This window comes from Rutilus rutilus (assembly GCF_951802725.1).
Source record: "Rutilus rutilus genome assembly, chromosome: 4".
NCBI lineage: Eukaryota > Metazoa > Chordata > Actinopteri > Cypriniformes > Leuciscidae > Rutilus > Rutilus rutilus.
The window spans coordinates 42,414,743-42,434,141 of record NC_140212.1 but is presented as its reverse complement, the minus strand read 5'-3'; the positions used below and the strand labels follow the sequence as shown (position 1 = coordinate 42,434,141).

The following is a 19,399-nucleotide window of genomic DNA, read 5'->3' as shown; positions in this document are numbered from 1 at the left end:
TACAATAGGTTTTCATAAGAAACACTTTTTTTTTTGCTAACATATATGCAGTGTGAACTAACATGAACCAACAATGAATTACTAATAAAGAATGTATTCAAGTAACATTCATTTAACATATATGCCTTATAATATGTGTATACTATTTTACTATAAGATTGTGTATTTTGCTTTTGATAATGTGCCCCTCATAAGCATGATTTCCATTTGCCTCAGTTATAATAACACAGCTATTACTTTATTTATATATTAAGTTCACATCAGAGTGCAAAAATACAAAGGTGCTTATAAAATGTGTATACAAATGTGCATACATACACATACAAATGAAACAAAACAGGTGCTTTTGAGAAGTACTATTACAAATGTGCACACAAACGAAACGGCAGGTGATTTTAAGTAGCGACCTACTATTTACACAATAAACTTTTAAGGCATTAAGGCAAACAGAAAGATAGATGTTTTGTCCATCTACTTCCGCTGGAGAAGGGCTGTGGCCAAATTACTGAAGACTGATGCAAAAGACTCAGATTCTTTCTGTCTTTGTGACATCTCCTCCCGTCTGAGTTGTGCATCATAGTCCAATTCCTCTCGTCTCATCATCATTTCTCTCTTCATTTCTTCTCTTCTCAATTCCCGCTCTTCTTCCATCTGTTGCTGTGTTATGTCCCGCATACACTGCAAAAACTCCCTTGATGCCAAATTTGCAGCTTTGCGTTCGCGACTCTCTGTAAAAGCAGACACAAAAATTAGCTGGGGTGTCTTCTGATAGATTATAGATTGTGGTATAGCACATACAGCATTCCAAACTGTAAAGTTTGTTACATATATTTATTTAGCAGGTACATTAAACGCAAACATACCTGGTCTAGTCCTTTGTGGAATGTGATGTGATCCTCCTCTTATTATAGTTAGATCTTCAGGGCTGTCATGTCTCTCTGTAATAAACATACATTTAGAATAATTACATACTGACAAGAAACTAACAAAATGTTTAATACTTCTGTGGTGTATTTTGTATATTTTTTTGCATACCGGGTGTCGACGTTAGCAGTGGAAGTGTAGTAGACGGTCCCTGCTCCACTTCTGAGTCAAATAAAGCACTCTGGGATGACGATTCTAGCACACAAAACACAAACACGCATATGAGCCACTTATGCAATATTTTATTTGTTTTCTTAGGAAGTTAGAAAACTTAGATTTTAGGAAGATAGCATGTATTAACTCACCGTCCGCGGCTGCCATAGTGTCCCGACTTGTCTCTCCACTAACAGAGGGACGGTGACCCAGCACGCCGTCCATCAAGTCGAACCATGGAAAGTTCCTTCTCTGGGCACCGCTTTGTCCATTGTGCGTTTTAATCGCTTTGTACTGCGCCCGCAACTTTTTAAATTTTTCCCGAACTTGAAGCGTTGTTCGCTGAATGCTTAGCTTAGCAAGTTCAGCAACGATGTATTTTATAACGTCCTCGTTTCTGCACACGCCGTCAAATTGACGTTGTACCCTTTCTTCTGCCCAAATGCTCAGAAGAGCTTTGGTATCTTCGACAGACCAGTACAGGCGATTCTCCATTTCGAGCAGCGTTTATTTTTCGCGATATAAAAAAGTGAAATGTCCATCTTGCCGCAGACTATAACTTTCCCTAACACCGATAAACTCCGCCTTTTACATTGACCACGCCTCTAGCCCGAGCTGGCCCAAGGTATTCGACGGGCCAGAAATCCTGGCCGTTGGCCCCGAGTAAGCCCCGGAAGTGACAGTGGAAACGCGACTGGCCCTGGCACGCACTAGCACGGCCCGGCCCTGGCCCGACAGTGGAAACGCGGCTATTGTTGCTACACCAGCACAAGCTGTAATGTGCTGGTAATGACTGTGCTGGTAATGACATTTTTGTCAAAAAACTAGCCTTACTAGCAAAGATGATGACTAAGCAAGTGTAGTTAGCTTTCTACATGTAATGTACACCATTTTAACTATTAAAGTGATAAAAATAATCCAAATATGTTTAAAAATACAGAAATACAACACATATGGTAATGACGCATAATAAGTGTCACATGCCTGTCCTGTCTTGTGCTGCACATGGGTGTTTTGTTATTTTGGGCCATGTGCTCGTGTCTATTGTCTAGCCCCTCCCATCTTGTTATTGGTTTATTTGTCCCACCTGTCTGTCTCGTTACCCTCCTTTGTTTGTTCCCCTATTTAGCCTCCTTGTGTTTGTAGTCTTGTGCTGGTTCCAGTGGTGTCTGTCCCTGAGCCGGTGGTGTCTGTTCCTGGGCCGGTGGTGTCTGTTCCTGGGCCGGTGGTACCTGTTCCTGAACCGGTGGTGTCTGGGCCGGTGGTGTCTGTTCCTGGGCCGGTGGTATCTGTTCCTGAACCGGTGGTGTCTGAGCCGGTGCCTGTTCCTTGGCCGCCCGAGGGGTCGTCTCCGCCCTGGCCGCCCGAGGGGTCGTCTCCGCCCTGGCCGCCAGATGAACTGTCGTCTCCGCCCTGGTCGCCCGATGGACAGTCGTCTCCGCCCTGGCCGCCAGATGGACTGTCTGCTCCGCCCTGGACTCCCGAACTTTGTGTGCCTCCCTGGCCTTCTGAACTGTCCATTCCCCTTGTCCCGCCCTGGTCTGTCCCTCCCGTCCCGCCTTGGTCTTATGGAGCATCTGGTAGCCGCTCCGTAGGGAGGGGGTAATGTCACATGCCTGTCCTGTCTTGTGCTGCACATGGGTGTTTTGTTATTTTGGGCCATGTGCTCGTGTCTATTGTCTAGCCCCTCCCATCTTGTTATTTGATTATTGGTTTATTTGTCCCACCTGTCTGTCTCGTTACCCTCCTTTGTTTGTTCCCCTATTTAGCCTCCTTGTGTTTGTAGTCTTGTGCTGGTTCGTTGTCCGAATTTCTCGTTCCTGGAGTTTCCTGAGTTTTTGTTTTGTACCTTGTCTGCATGTCACTAATAAATTTCCTCTGCATTTGTATCCTCGTCTCATGATCATCCATTATGAGACAATAAGTGTACATGCCCAACACAAAGAATAAAGAGCAGATTTAGTTACTTTTCTGGACACCAAGGCATCAGTCTTGCAGCTTGAAATCCATGTGCTCCAGGGTTCCAAATAAACTTTTGATGAAAAAAAGTAGGAAAGTGCCTTTATGCAGAGCGTGTTGGTAATGATGGCTAACCATGGGACAGGTAGAAATTAAGCAAAATAAAGTACAAAATGCATATATATGCTTAATCTGTGCATGTAGTTTATTAGTTCAGGTAACATTTAATTCATATGCATATTTTTTTTTTATTAATTTGTTATAAATAATGTTTGAGAAATGGCACGACATGTGAAAACTCTGGTGGCGGACAACACCAAAACACAGATAATGTACCACAAAACACCAATAAAATGTGTTAAAATCATTAGTAAGAGCAGCCATAAAAAAAGTCTAGGCTTGTTTTTGTTTATACTAATTAGTGGAGCTAAAATGTATTAGATTTAATTAGTTTTTAATAGAATTACACCCTGTGGACAGAAATAGGCCCGAATTCTGGGAAATACCCATATATATATATATATATATATATATATATATATATATATATATATATATATATATATATACTGTATATACAGTGGGTACGGAAAGTATTCAGACCCCCTTAAATTTTTCACTCTTTGTTATATTGCAGTTATATTGCAGCCATTTGCTAAAATCATTTAAGTTTAAAAAAAAATTCTCATTATTGTACACACAGCACCCCATTTTGACAGAAAAACACAGGACCATGTGATATTTCAGTTTTTCTTTTTTAATAAATGTGCAAAAATGTCAACAATTCTAAGTATTCAGACTCTTTGCTGTGACACTCATATTTAACTCAGGTGCATTTAACTCAGGTGCTGTCCATTTCTTCTGATCATCCTTGAGATGGTTCTACACCTTCATTTGAGTCCAACTGTGTTTGATTATACTGATTGGACTTGATTTGGAAAGCCATACACCTATCTATATAAGACTTTACAGCTCACAGTGCATGTCAGAGCAAATGAGAATCATGAGGTCAAAGGAACTGCCTGAAGAGCTCAGAGACAGAATTGTGGCAAGGCACAGATCTGGCCAAGGTTACAAAAAAAATTCTGCTGCACTTAAGGTTCCTAAGAGCACAGTGGCCTCCATAATCCTTAAATGGAAGACGTTTGGGACAACCAGAACCCTTCCTAGAGCTGGCCGTCCGGCCAAACTGAGCTATCGGGGGAGAAGAGCCTTGGTGAGAGAGGTAAAGAAGAACCCAAAGATCACTGTGGCTGAGCTCCAGAGATGCAGTCGGGAGATGGGAGAAAGTTGTAGTAAGTCAACCATCACTGCAGCCATCCACCAGTCGGGGCTTTATGGCAGAGTGGCCCGACGGAAGCCTCTCCTCAGTGCAAGACACATGAAAGCACACCTGAAGGACTCCAAGATGGTGATAAATAAGATTCTCTGGTCTGATGAGACCAAGATAGAACTTTTTGGCCTTAATTCTAGGCGGTATGTGTGGAGAAAATCAGGCACTGCTCATCACCTGTCCAATACAGTCTCAACAGTGAAGCATGGTGGTGGCGTTTTTCAGCTGCAGGGACAGGACGACTGGATGCAATCGAGGGAAAGATGAATGCGGCCAAGTACAGGGATATCCTGGACGAAAACCTTCTCCAGAATGCTCTGGACCTCAGACTGGGCCGAAGGTTCACCTTCCAACAAGACAATGACCCTAAGCACACAGCTAAAATAACGAAGGAGTGGCTTCACAACAACTCTGTGACTGTTCTTGAATGGCCCAGCCAGAGCCCTGACTTAAACCCAATTGAGCATCTCTGGAGAGACCTGAAAATGGCTGCCCACCGACGTTTACCATCCAACCTGACAGAACTGGAGAGGATCTGCAAGGAGGAATGGCAGAGGATACCCAAATCCAGGTGTTTCTACTAAATACTGGGCAAAGGGTCTGAATACTTAGGACCATGTGATATTTCAGTGTTTCTTTTTTAATAAATGTGCAAAAATGTCAACAATTCTGTGTTTTTCTGTCAATATGGGGTGCTGTGTGTACAATAATGAGGAAAAAAAAAGAACTTAAATGATTTTAGCAAATGGCTGCAATATAACAACGAGTGAAAAATGTAAGGGGGTCTGAATACTTTCCATACCCACTGTATATATATATATATATATATATCAATGCTAATTCAATAGACCATATAAAATAAAGATATGCAACAAGCACGTTTAAACGACAAACAATAAAATCAGTGTTTTTCAATCAACAAAATTGAGTTGAACATTTTGTTCATGACAACAAATGCGTTTGAAGATTGTATTTAGTTTTGCTTGGAAAAAGCTGGCCCAAACTGAAGTAGCGTTTTAATTCTTCAATTATTGAAATAGGCCTAATTAAATATTTAGTAATAAACATTTATGACAGAAATATTACTACATAGCCTAAATTATTTAATTCCTTCATTATCAACACTTTAATAGCCTAATGCTAATGAATAGAATAGAATTTAAGTGTGAATTGCAAACTCTTTGTTTTAACTCAGATAGCCTGTGGGGGGTTTGGAGAAGGCAGTATATTTGCTTTATCGTGGGGGTGCAGGACAAGAGGTGTTAATGTTCCGTCTTTCATATGGAGAGTGTCGGATAGCCAGCCTGATGAGCAGAAAAAGGCTAAATTCTTTTAAGGATAAATCTCCAAATCTCCAAAAGTCCATATGTAGGCCCTATATCTCATTAAATTATAAATATTGTAGTTTTATTGATTGTATTTAAAGGTTTTCCACACACAATTTCAATTTAGCAGATACAGAGCTCTTTAATTCACGATCAACCTCGTTTTATTGTAAGGTGAATTCAGCAAGGCATGCTGTTTCTTTGAAGCAGCAAAGGCTATTTGTTACAGTTTTTTCTTTCGTGATTTGTGTGGATGATATGCAGCTACATATAGTATTATCAGCTGTATGGTGTGTTTTTACCCTGAAATGTTTAATTTCGAGAAAGACCCGGCGCGCGCAGTGAGGGAGACAAAAGAAACTTACTAAAAAAAGATCCAGCACGAGAGAGAGGCAAAGAAAAACACCTGTTCTTAATTTATGTTGCTTTGAACTATTTTCGTTTTGTACTGTTTTAATTTTTTAACTTAGCTGACAATATAAATTTAAAATGTTGCAAGAATAAGATTCTGAGTTTCTTATTTTGCATCGCAAAGGGAATAAACTCTATCGATGCAACCCTGTTTTAAATAAATAAACTGTCCCGACACTTTAATTAAGTTTGAAAACCCATCGCACATTTCAAGGTATAAATAATTTTATTTTTATTTTACATTTTCATTGTTTATTTTTTTAATTGAAAGCAATACTGTATTGAAAGTATTTTTCTGATTTGTTCGATCTGTTTTGAAAAATGTCTTCTGTTGCTATGGCCGGGTATCACTGTCAGTCATCTCAATTTCGTGAATGATTCACACACACACAAAAAAAATAATTTAGCAGATTAAAGACGAGCTTCATCATCTTCATTTTCTGGTGCGATCGGCTGACAGTCTTCATCAGATGTGTCGTCTTTGCAGCGGCTCAACTGGAATATAGCAAATGTATGTTGTAATGTACAATTGATAATTAAACAAGATGCTTGACTTTTATAAACAGACACATATTTAAGCATCAAGAACGGAAAAACATAAACACTGTCAGCTACACTGAGATTCGATCTCAGATCACTTGAAGCTCCAAGAGGCTCATGTTGTTGCATTGACCACAGAGCTATCGTCTGAATACTGTTAAAATAATGTCTAATGCTCTTACAAAGCCTCATTGATGTGGCCTAATATTTTTCTATTGCAATGTTTTATGTTGATTTTTATTTTTATTTTTTATTATTCAATTTATTAAATTTAATTTCAGTAATTTCAGTATTGTGATTATGAATTCGTTCAATGTTTCATTTGAATTGATTTGCTACCAGCTTTCAATCGCTCTCAATGAGCCGCGGCGCGGCGGCAGATTACGCAATAGAGAGAATAAACTGACACTTTGCAAAGTCTGTGATTGTAGCGCATCTTAGCGGTAAGAGACTGCAAATACACACCCGCAGGTAAAAATATTATTCTGGTTGAGTACCATCTGTACTTCTGTATGTGCTCGGTTAAGTCTCATTCAGCTAAAAGTCTTTCATCGAATTCATCTGACCAAAGCTAGACTTCATAAATTGTTCCCAGAAACAGGACTCCTGTACCAGATGCTCCCTCTCTACCGCTGATCACACCCATACATTCTTTAGCTGCCCAAAACTGGCCTCATATTGGGCTTTTTTTTTTTACTTCATGTCTAGGGCTCTGCACTTTTCTTTATCTCCATGTCGTCTAGTTGCCGTCTTTGGAGTGTCTCACTCGTCATCTATCACGAGACAGAAAGCAGAGGCTATCGCCTTCGCTTCTCTTATTGCTAGAAGGTGCATCTTGTTGCATTGGAAGTGCCCAACCCGGTCTCCGTCAAAGTCTATGGGGTCGCTGTGTCCATGTCTTTTACTCAAATGTCTATGGCAAAAATTAGCTTTTTCCTAGCAATCTTGTATTGCTTTATTCTCATTGGCTGTTGCTTTATGTTTATCCCGCCTTCTTAGACAGAGGGTGATTCTGATTGGATGAGAGCGGGGTAGAGACTGAGAGGGAGGCGATTCAGAGAGGGGTGAGAGACTGAAGTTGGCGTAAGAGTGTGTTCTGATCGCTGAAGTGTAAAATGTAATCTAAGTGCTGTATAAGTGTTTAATTCGTGTATTTATTCATTTCAGACTTTCAAAAACAAGAAACATTTGTGAAAGGTTTACGAGTTACTCCATACAGGAGTTCATGCAGGTGTTAATTTCATAGCGATGAAAGATACATTGGTATGGGAATTAGGGGTGTGAACCTACACTGGTCTCACGGTTCGGTTCGATTACGATTATCATGTCATGATTCAGTTCAATTCGATATCACGATGCATCGCAATGCACCGCATCCTCAATTTTTTAATTTCAAAAGTGATGTGTGTGCGCGTGTCTGTGCGTGTGCTCGCCTGTTCGGGAAGTCGCAGTGACAGTTTAAGTTTCAAGGGAGTAAAGCTTGTTTATGCCATTAAGAAAAGGAAAATCTTTCAAATAAATTTGGTTTTAAAGAAATGTTCATTTAAAAGCAGCGCTCATTAATGTATTATGTTACCATTAAAGATGCGCGCATCAACCGTCGCCGAGTCCGCTGTTGAAGGTTACGATCACGTGTAACAACACAGAATAATTGTAATTTGACCATTGGGTGCGGATACTTATATCAGAGAAAATTATTGGGGCGGGTGGATGATTTGTTTTTGGGTGTGGATTTGGGTGACGTTGGAGCTCATCCGCTCATCTCTAAAGCAGTCAGACTCTGCCAGGCATTAACAGCTCGGGTGAAAACGGCTAACGTGGTATATATAAGTTAGTGGTATTACCTCCTGCATATTCTATTTGTGCGTGACATGAGCGCACACAGCGCGCGTCTTCTGCAGGTCGTGCTTAGGTTGTTCATAAAAGCCGAAATGTGCCCAGATGTCGGCTTTAAAGTAGTTGGAGCATTTTAAATTTTCTCGCACTCGCGTCTCACCTCCCTCTGCCATTGTATGCAACCACAACAAAGCACATACGCGACAAATGACGTGAGAAAAGCGTCAGTACATTATAATCAGTTATGGTCTGTTACTGAACCGATACCGAATCGTCCTCGTCTGCATCGTAGAAACGATAAATTTTGACACCCCTAATGGGAATGCGTTGGACTCACGGACATTTAGATGCTATACTGCATGTTGGGTATCTTATCAGTGTGAAGAGGACACTGATTCGCTGGACTCTGATCAGAGCGTTCTAGATCGGGTATCTCTAAGAAGATAGTGAGCTGATGGGTCATGTAAGAGCCAGTGTGTCCGTATGTGCTCGCGGAGGATGAAGAGCTACTGACTGTGGGGGTTCGCTGACTGAGGAATTCAGGTGATCTTGTTTTATTTTATTTGCTCAATAGAGTGAAGAGGCCATTATTTGTTTCTAGGCCGCAGAACTCTAGCAACGGTACAGGCCTACAACGAGGGGTTGGGTGGTGACTTTTACATTGTGTACCTTAAAGTGTTTCAAATTTCCAAAACGATAAAATGAGTATCAAGAAGTCGTCCCCTTGGAATTATAAGATTCTATCTGACATTTTTGTCAAAATTGAGTTATTCACATATTCTTATTCTGTGACCACTTCTTTACATTATGTGATGTTGTTTTTTAAGTTGTGTACATTTTGGAACTTTTTATTTAGAAAATAAAAAGGTTCTTTCTACACAGTCGAATGGAATGCAAAAACTTTAAAGGTCAATATCTCAAAACTGCTCAGAACGCAGACAGAACCTTATAATTCCAAGGGGACGAAGTGTTATTGCTGATTTATGTGAGGTAACTGAAAAGGTTATTCTGCTATTTGATCTTTTTGCATTCTATTGGAATACTATATAGTGATTTAATTCACTTAAAGTCACAAAGTGAAAGTGAATTGAGCTTTTAGTTATTTTCTGAAAGGTAAAATAAGTAATAAGAGACAAGTGTTGATTTACATTTGAAGTTTTTTGATCATTTAAGATTCAATACAAGTGTTTTCATTAATGTAGGCAAGGCTAGGCAAGGCAAGTTTATTTATATAGCACATTTCATACACAATGGCAATTCAAAGTGCTTTACATAGAAGAAATTAAAATAATTAAAAGAAATAAGAATAATTAAAACAGTTTAGAAAAATAAAATACAATACAGTACAAACAGTCAGACGAACAGTGGCACAGTGCTCATTCAGTAAATGCATAGCTAAACAGATGTGTTTTGAGTCTGGATTTGAAAGTGACTACAGTAGGAGCACGTCTGATCTCTTCTGGAAGCTGGTTCCAGCTGCGGCTGGCATAATAGCTAAAAGCAGACTCGCCATGCTTAGAGTGAACCCTTGGTATTTCTAGCTGATATGATCCTAATGATCTGAGTGATCTGTTGGGTTTATATTCAGTGAGCATATCTGCAATGTATTGAGGTCCTAGGCCATTGAATGATTTATATACCAGTAATAATACTTTAAAATCAATCCTAAATTTAACTGGGAGCCAGTGTAAAGACCTGAGGACTGGTGTAATATGTTCATATTTTCTGGTTCTGCTCAGAATCCTGGCGGCAGCGTTCTGTATGAGCTGCAACTGTCTTATGGTCTTTTTGGGAAGGCCAGTGAGGAGTCCATTACAATAATCCACCCTGCTGGTGATGAAAGCATGCACAAGTTTCTCTAGGTCTTGACTGGAAACAAAGCATCTAATTATTGCAATATTTTTGAGATGATAGTATGCTGATTTAGTTATTGCTTTGACATGACTACTGAAACTAAGCTCTGACTCTAGTGTCACACCAAGATTCCTGACTTGATGTTTAGTTGTTTGACCCCTAGAGTGAAGGTATGTGTTCACCTTAAGAACTTCATCTTTGTTTCCAAACGCAATGACTTCAATTTTGTCTTTGTTTAACTGAAGAAAGTTTTGACACATCCAACTGTTGACTTCATCAATGCATTGGCACAAGGCAAGGCAAGGCAAGGCAAGGCAATGAAAAGACAATGCAGAAAAGCAGAGCGCATGTGGCGGAAGACAAAACTTGTAGTCCATTATAACATCTACAAAAACAGCCTTCATGCTTTCAATATGGAACTAGGCAAAGCAAGACAGACTTTCTTCTCAAATATTATAAACAGCAATTTAAACAACACACGCACTCTTTTTGCTACTGTAGAGAGACTGACAAACCCCCCAAGTCAGATTCCCAGTGAAATGCTCTCAGACAACAAGTGCAGTGAGTTTGCTTCTTTCTTCTCTGAGAAAATCAATAATATCAGAAAGGTGATCAGCACATCCTTGAGTTGTGCTGGGGTCAGACAGATCAGACCACATGAGAAAGTAGTTACTATGTCTGATTTCAAAGAAATTGATGGCAAAATTTTGGAAGAAACCGTACAGCACCTTAAAACATCAACCTGCCCTCTTGACACACTTCCCACATCGTTTTTCAAAAGTGTGTTAAACAGTTTAGAAGCAGATCTTCTAGAAGTGGTAAATGCTTCACTTCTCTCTGGGAGTTTTCCAAACTCCCTAAAAACTGCAGTTGTCAAGCCCCTCCTGAAAAAGAGCAATCTGGATAAGACCATATTAAGCAACTATAGACCGATCTCAAATCTTCCTTTCATAGGTAAGATCATTGAAAAAGTTGTCTTCAATCAGCTGAACAAATTCTTATGCTCGAATGGATACTTTGACAATTTTCAATCTGGTTTCCGACCGCACCACAGCACAGAGACAGCGCTCATAAAGATAATAAATGATATTCGCTTAAATACTGACTCAGGCAAATTATCAGTGCTGGTGCTACTCGACCTCAGTGCTGCATTTGACACTGTCGATCACAACATACTTCTGGACAGGCTGGAAAACTGGGTGGGGCTTTCTGGGATAGTCCTAAAATGGTTCAGGTCATACTTAGATGGGAGAGGTTATTATGTGAGTATAGGAGACCATAAGTCTGAGTGGACATCCATGACATGCGGAGTCCCTCAAGGCTCAATTCTTGCGCCACTCCTGTTCAACCTGTATATGCTCCCAATGAGCCAAATAATGAGAAAGAACCAAATTGCTTACCACAGCTATGCAGACGACACACAGCTCTACTTAGCCCTATCGCCTAACGACTACAGCCCCATTGACTCCCTGTGCCAATGCATTGATGAAGTCAACAGTTGGATGTGTCAAAACTTTCTTCAGTTAAACAAAGACAAAACTGAAGTCATTGCGTTTGGAAACAAAGATGAAGTTCTCAAGGTGAACCCATACCTTCACTCTAGGGGTCAAACAACTAAAAATCAAGTCAGGAATCTTGGTGTGACACTAGAGTCAGACCTTAGTTTCAGTAGTCATGTCAAAGCAATAACTAAATCAGCATACTATCATCTGAAAAATATAGCAAGAATAAGATGCTTTGTTTCCAGACAAGACTTAGAGAAACTTGTTCATGCTTTCATCACCAGCAGGGTGGATTATTGTAATGGACTCCTCACTGGCCTTCCCAAAAAGACCATAAGACAGTTGCAGCTCATACAGAACGCTGCCGCCAGGATTCTGAGCAGAACCAGAAAATATGAACATATCACACCAGTCCTCAGGTCTTTACACTGGCTCCCAGTTAAATTTAGGATTGATTTTAAAGTATTATTACTGGTATATAATTCATTCAGTGGCCTAGGACCTCAATACATTGCAGATATGCTCACTGAATATAAACCCAACAGATCACTCAGATCATTAGGATCATATCAGCTTGAAATACCAAGGGTTCACTCTAAGCATGGCGAGTCCGCTTTTAGCTATTATGCCAGCCGCAGCTGGAACCAGCTTCCAGAGGAGATCAGATGTGCTCCTACTGTAGTCACATTCAAATCCAGACTCAAAACACATCTGTTTAGCTATGCATTTACTGAATGAGCACTGTGCCAATGTTCGTCCGACTGTTTGTACTGTATTTTATTTTTTATTTTTCTAAACTGTTTTAATTATTCTTATTTCTTTTTATTATTTTAATTTCTTCTATGTAAAGCACTTTGAATTGCCATTGTGTATGAAATGTGCTATATAAATAAACTTGCCTTGCCTTGCCTTGCCTTGCCATTGGCACAGGGAATCAATGGGGCTGTAATCATTAGGCGATAGGGCTAAGTAAATCTGTGTGTCGTCTGCATAGCTGTGGTAAGCAATTTGGTTCTTTCTCATTATTTGGCTCATTGGGAGCATATACAGGTTGAACAGGAGTGGCGCAAGAATTGAGCCTTGAGGGACTCTGCATGTCATGGATGTCCACTCAGACTTATGGTCTCCTATACTCACATAATAACCTCTCCCATCCAGGGATGTAGTGGAGGCTAAACGCACGTAAACGCCGTTTACGCACCTCCCAAAATTTGGAAATAGCGTTTGCCCACCTCCAAAGTGCGTTTATCCGCATCTAAATTGCGTTTATCCACCTCTAAATTTCACGTTATTTGAGCGGACTTTGCTTTTCCAGTGCGTGATCGCCGATCGGCACATGATTCGAGCATTTGGGCCGTTAACGACTGAGCAGAACGCGCAGCGCGCAAACACGGAGCAGAGAGCGCAGCGCGCCGACACACACACACACGGAACAAAGAGAACGGCGCACACACGTAGCAGAAAACACTCGCTCGTGAAGTTACTAAACAAGCTGCGCGAGAATGAAACTTGATCGCAGGCGCAGCCGCAACAGGAAATCATTAAAACGATGCAAAAAAAGGTGATTTTTTTGTATTCATTACAGGCAGCTGGTTTAATGTAGGGAGCATGTCAAAACCCAACTGTACAAGAGATTCAGAGGGAATCAAGCCTGCACCAGGTTAAAGACTTTTCCCTCTACAGGGAAACACTGATCCACATTTTTCTGATAGAACAAACAACTAATCAATTAATCGAAGAAATATTCAACAGATTAATCAACTATGAAAATAATCCCAAATCCCTAATCATTATGCACAAGTGCATTGCATTGGAAGCCCTGGATATAAGCCTCCCTCTCGATCTCTCTTAAATATTTTTGTTCTCTCTGTTTTGTCATTTAGTAAACTTTATAGATTTCAACCATATTATTCCTTTTTGAGTCTCTTTAACAAGAACTTAGATTAATGCATGAATTGAATAGTGATTGTGTGACCTATGATGAGGGAGCAACCAGTGATACCCTTGGTAGTACCATCAAATGATAGCCTATAGCGATGTCATCAGGATACACATACACCGGTAGGCAGTGGCCCACCTTACCGGGTGACCACGTCGTGGTCCACCAGAATTTATAGTTTACCCACCTCTTTTTTTACCACTACACCACTGCTCCCATCTAAGTATGACCTGAACCATTTTAGGACTATCCCGGAAAGCCCCACCCAGTTTTCCAGCCTGTCAAGAAGTATGTTATGATCGACAGTGTCAAATGCAGCACTGAGGTCAAGTAGTACCAGCACTGATAATTTGCCTGCATCAGTATTTAGGCGAATATCGTTTATTATCTTTATGAGCGCTGTCTCTGTGCTGTGGTGCGGTCGGAAACCAGATTGAAAATGGTCAAAGGATCCATTCGAGCATAAGAAATTGTTCAGCTGATTGAAGACAACTTTTTCAATGATCTTGCCTATGAAAGGAAGATTTGAGATCGGTCTATAGTTGCTTAATATGGTCTTATCCAGATTGCTCTTTTTCAGGAGGGGCTTGACAACTGCAGTTTTCAGGGAGTTTGGAAAACTCCCAGAGACAAGTGAGGCATTTACCACTTCTAGAAGATCTGCTTCTAAACTGTTTAACACACTTTTGAAAAAAAGATGTGGGAAGTGTGTCAAGAGGGCAGGTTGATGTTTTAAGGTGCTGTACGGTTTCTTCCAAAATTTTGCCATCACTTTCTTTGAAATCAGACATAGTAACTTCTTTCTCAGGTGTTCTGATCTGTCTGACCCCAGAGCAACTCAAGGATGTGCTGATCACCTTTCTGATATTATTGATTTTCTCAGAGAAGAAAGAAGCAAACTCACTGCACTTGTTGTCTGAGAGCATTTCACTGGGAATCTGGCTTGGGGGGGTTGTCAGTCTCTCTACAGTAGCAAAAAGAGTGCGTGTGTTGTTTAAATTACTGTTTATAATATTTGAGAAGAAAGTCTGTCTAGCTTTGCCTAGTTCCATATTGAAAGCATGAAGGCTGTCTTTGAAGATGTTATAATGGACTACAAGTTTTTCTTCCTCCACATGCGCTCTACTTTTCTGCATTATCTTTTCATATTTTGCACTGCTGTTGAGTTTCTCCAAGGTGCTTTTTGTCTGCCACTCTTCTTCCTGACTTTAACAGAAGCAATATCATCAATTAGCCTACACTTTTAACTTTCGAGTTAAAAGAATCAAGGAGAAAATCAACAGAGTCTGCAGATATGCTTGGTGTTAAGGATATAGCCTTCATAAATAGTACACTAGTGTTCTTGTCACCGGTGCAGGCCGGGGCGGACTCGGATGACCAGCCGCCCCTGACTCCAGACACCACCGTGAGGAGCCGACACCACAGGCACGCGACAGACGGACAAAGGAGGAGGCAAGTAATTTAGTTCACAAGTAACAATCTTTATTGAATAATAGTCAACTTGAAGAAAGAATAAGCAACTCTTGTCTTCTAAGGCTATTCGACTGGAGTAGCCGCTGGATCGATTATTCACTGTCTTCGAGACCCAATGGTGTAATAGTGGCTGGGAAGGCTTACTCCACAGCGTTGCTGCACATCTGCAGGATTCAGACAGTAAGTAACAGGCAATGTTTCTTCGCTCAGCAGCAGATTCTCTTATCAGGACATGCAAGGGAAATCGTAACTTTAAAACTCACTTCACAGCGTTGCTGCACATCTGCAGGACTCGGACGGTAGGTAACAGATAAGGTTTCTTCTCTTAACAGCAGCTTCTCTTATCAGGACGTGAGGGGGGAATTGTGACTTTAAAACTCACTTCACAGCGTTGCTGCACATCTGCAGGACTCAGACGGTAGGTAACAGGTGAGGTTTCTTCTCTTAACAGCAGCTTCTCTTATCAGGACGTGAAAGGGAAATTGTGACTTTAAAACTCACTTCACAGCGTTGCTGTACATCTGCAGGACTCAGACGATAGGTAACAGGTAAGCTTTCTTCTCTTAACAGCAGCTTCTCTTATCAGGACGTGAGAGGAAAATTGTGACTTTAAAACTCACTTCACAGCGTTGCTGCACATCTGCAGGACTCAGACGGTAAGTAACAGGTAGTGTTCCTTCTCTCGACAGCAGATTCTCTTATCAGAACATAAAAGGGGAATTGTGACTTTAAAACTCCCTTCACAGCGTTGCTGCACATCTGCAGGTCTCGGACGGTAGGTAACAGGTAATGTTTCTTCGTCCAACAGCAGATTCTCTTATCAGGCCATGAAAGGGAAATTGTGACTTTAAAACTCACTTCACAGCGTTGCTGCACATCTGCAGGTCTCGGACGGTAGATAACAGGTAATGTTTCTTCGTCCAACAGCAGATTCTCTTATCAGAACGTGAGAGGGGAATTGTGACTTTAAAACTCACTTCACAGCGTTGCTGCAGTCTTCAGGATTCTTCCCTCAGCATCACTCACTTTCATCAGACATTAGCGAGAGACTCAATAGGCAGCTTTACCAGCGAGGTTGTACATCTTCAGAGCTCCATCAGTAAGTATAACGATTGAGACTTTTCCCCAGCCATATGGTTCTTCACGAGACTTGTAATTTCAGAGAGAGAGAGAATTAACAGGAGCCTTCAATGAGGAATTACTTCACGACAATATTCAGTGGAAGAGAGGATAATACAAAGCATTACTTCACCAGTTCAGTTATATCGTTCTGGAATTTAGATGGAGACCAGTAGATCATCTCACAAAAATGAAAGCAGGCGTTGGGAGACTCTTCTCAGCATAGCACACAGCACTCGTGTTCACTACAAATCCACAGCATTAATTCAGCGTGCATCGGGTAAGGCAAACAACTGCAAATCACTCACACACAGTAGGGCTGATCAGAAACCTCGCTTCATCCATGCATTTCAATGGGAACGTTCCACTCTCAATTCCTCTCCAGTCTTTCTGAAACAGATATCCTCCTCGACAGTAAATTTCACATTCCCAGTCTTTTCTTCCAGCTCTACATTTGATTCAACGATGTAATTGATTCACTTATCTTTCTCTCTTCCTCTTCCAGCGCAGATCCAAGCAGCAGTTCAATCCAGTAATATTCCACAAGCAGCTCTAACGACAGACTCCAATGGCAGTTCTTCACTTACACGAGTTTCCAGGATTACAACGTCCAAAGTGAGCACTCAAACAGGAGATCTTCTACCCCACAGCATGACGACAGAGACCCAGCCGAACAACTGGTCAACTGAACACCGACCAGCAACTGCACCACAAGCAACCATCTTCACCGACTGAATCCAACTCGATTCCACTCCATACCACCCAATACCAAGACTGGATACCACGCATTCGACGACTCCCGGATACCACCTCTCTTCTCTCCTGAACGGCTCCTTTATCCTCCTCTTGTGAAGCGAACAGCCTGTACAAACGCCGCTCCTCTCTCTCTCTCACACCTGCTGTGCATCAGCGGTAATCAGGTCGGGCAATGCCTCTGCTACACCCGGAACCGGAGTGAGGCGTTACACCAAAATAATCCCCTCGGGGAACATAGAAAAAAAAAAAAAGGTTCCGCTTTTCCATGCATTTTGTCACCCGTGACATTCTCATTTAAGCATCTCTTCTTGACAGACACAGATCTAGCTTCAGTGGCAGGAGAGATCAATATATCAGAGAAAATACAGAAATGATCAGACAGTGCTACATCCTTATTAACAATCGATGAAATGTTTAGACCCTTACTGAGTGATAAGTAAATCTAGAGTGTATCCGCGATTGTGTGTGGGTCCATGTACATGCTGAGTCAGATCAAAAGTTTTTAAAACAGTTTTGATTTCTTTTGCCATATTGTTTTCTGCACTATCTATGTGAATGTTAAAATCTCCAGCAATGGCAAAACAATCAAACTCTGAGGTAATTGTTGATAACAGTTCTGTAAAGTCCTCAGCAAAGGCTGGAGAGTATTTGAGGCCTGTAAATAACAAGTAAAATGCGTGGAGCACCTTTTAACACAGTACCCAGATATTCGAAAGACGGGTAATTCCCAAATGATATTTGCTTACATTGATAGATATCTTTAAAAAGAGCAGCTAGACCCCCACCTCTCTTAACAGCTCTGCAGACACTCATAACAGTAAAGTTAGGAGGGGCTGCTTCATTGAGGATTGTTGCACTGCAGCTGTCTTCTAGCCAGGTTTCATTTAGAAGCATAAAATCCAGGTTGTTTGTGGTTAAGTCATTGACTAGAAGTGATTTATTTTTAAGTGAGCGAATGTTTAAAAGTGCTAACTTAACAGTCTTAATTTTTGTCCCCACATCAATATTAGTTTGACATGTAATAGGCACCAGATTAGTTAGGTTTGCTGTACGGCTATTGAAGGCCTTAGACTTTCTATCTTGTAATAGAACAGCAATAGAGAAAGATACAGGCACACTGGGTTCCCGCTTGTTCTGTAAACATTTGAGAAAGTTACTGTTATCATAGCAGGGACCCAACACATATCACTGAGAGCTGGTATCAGTTGTTTTTGGTTCACCTCGAGCAGATGGAGGAGGGTGTGGGCCCTGGCGTTGTGGCAGAGGCCGAAGAGCTCTCACAGGAGGGGGAGGGCGATACCGTTTTTTGGTTGGTATCTGGGGGCTTGCAGCAAAAGAGTGGGATAGTTTGGTTCCAGCATACACCAGTTCTTCCATTTTCTGTGAGAAGCACAGAAGTGGCAGTGCTGGAGAGAGGGATAAAGTGTCTGGTGAGAGGGGCTGTTGCTCTGGTGTAATCGGAGGCTGTAATATGCTGTCCTGGCTTCCTTGGCTGTTTTCCAGGAAGTTGTCCTTGGGTGCTGAATCTTGGAGCAGTTCTAATATGTCACAGTCTGTGGTGAGCTCTGTGGGCAGGGCTCAGCTGAGATTGTGTCCGTGAGCAGAGATTTTTGTGGCGGAGTGGTGTTATCATTGTCCTTATGTGATATGTCAACCGCATGTCCATTTTGCTGCTGAAGTGAAGTCCTGTGGTCATTCATACTGTGTCCAGGTGTGTGTGTGCCATTCAGATTGGCACACACTGCAGAAGGATGATTGAGGGAGAAGTCTGATGTCTCGAGTGCCTTTGGGTCTCGCTCCCTGTTTGTGCCATCGATTTGTAAGTCGATCGGCTTGTTTCTCTACCTGTCGAGGAGCACTAGTTTCATGGGATTCACCGGCTGTATGCTGAGGGTGTCCATGACGAAGCTCTGTTGTGTGTTCCGTCTGGTTTGGTGGTCCCGTAAGTAACTGTGTTTCAAGAACTGCAATCCTTTGTAAAAGTCTGTGGCAGTTAGTGCAGCAAGTAGATTCTTGAACCAGAAGAGGCATTTTCTCTCTTATCCTTATGAGTGTAGGCAGTTGTGTGTTTCCCCGGAATGTAAGCTGGTCGGGTATAAGAATTCTGCGTTTTTATAGTAATCCAAACTTTGTCGTTTGGGCACTGTGCTGATTTGCTGAAGTTAAAATTAGGTGATAAAAGGTGTTACGATCCCTGGTCTAGGTCAGAGATGCAACATAAACCACAACAACAAAATTTCTTAGACTTTTTTTATTGTCTTCTCTTGCTCTCTTG

The 19,399-nt window shown here is 41.3% G+C and overlaps 1 protein-coding gene across 1 annotated transcript; it reads right to left on the bottom strand.

Moving 5' to 3' along the window:
• Positions 1-272: 272 nt before the first annotated feature.
• LOC311289283 (uncharacterized protein) lies at positions 273-1,675 on the bottom strand. Its single transcript, XM_084407124.1, has 4 exons — positions 1,230-1,675; positions 1,036-1,119; positions 864-938; positions 273-728 (listed from the first exon to the last, which is right to left on the bottom strand). Exons 1-4 carry the CDS (start codon positions 1,570-1,572, stop codon positions 472-474), a joined length of 759 nt encoding a protein of 252 aa, XP_084263250.1. The 5' UTR covers positions 1,573-1,675; the 3' UTR covers positions 273-471.
• Positions 1,676-19,399: the final 17,724 nt, after the last annotated feature.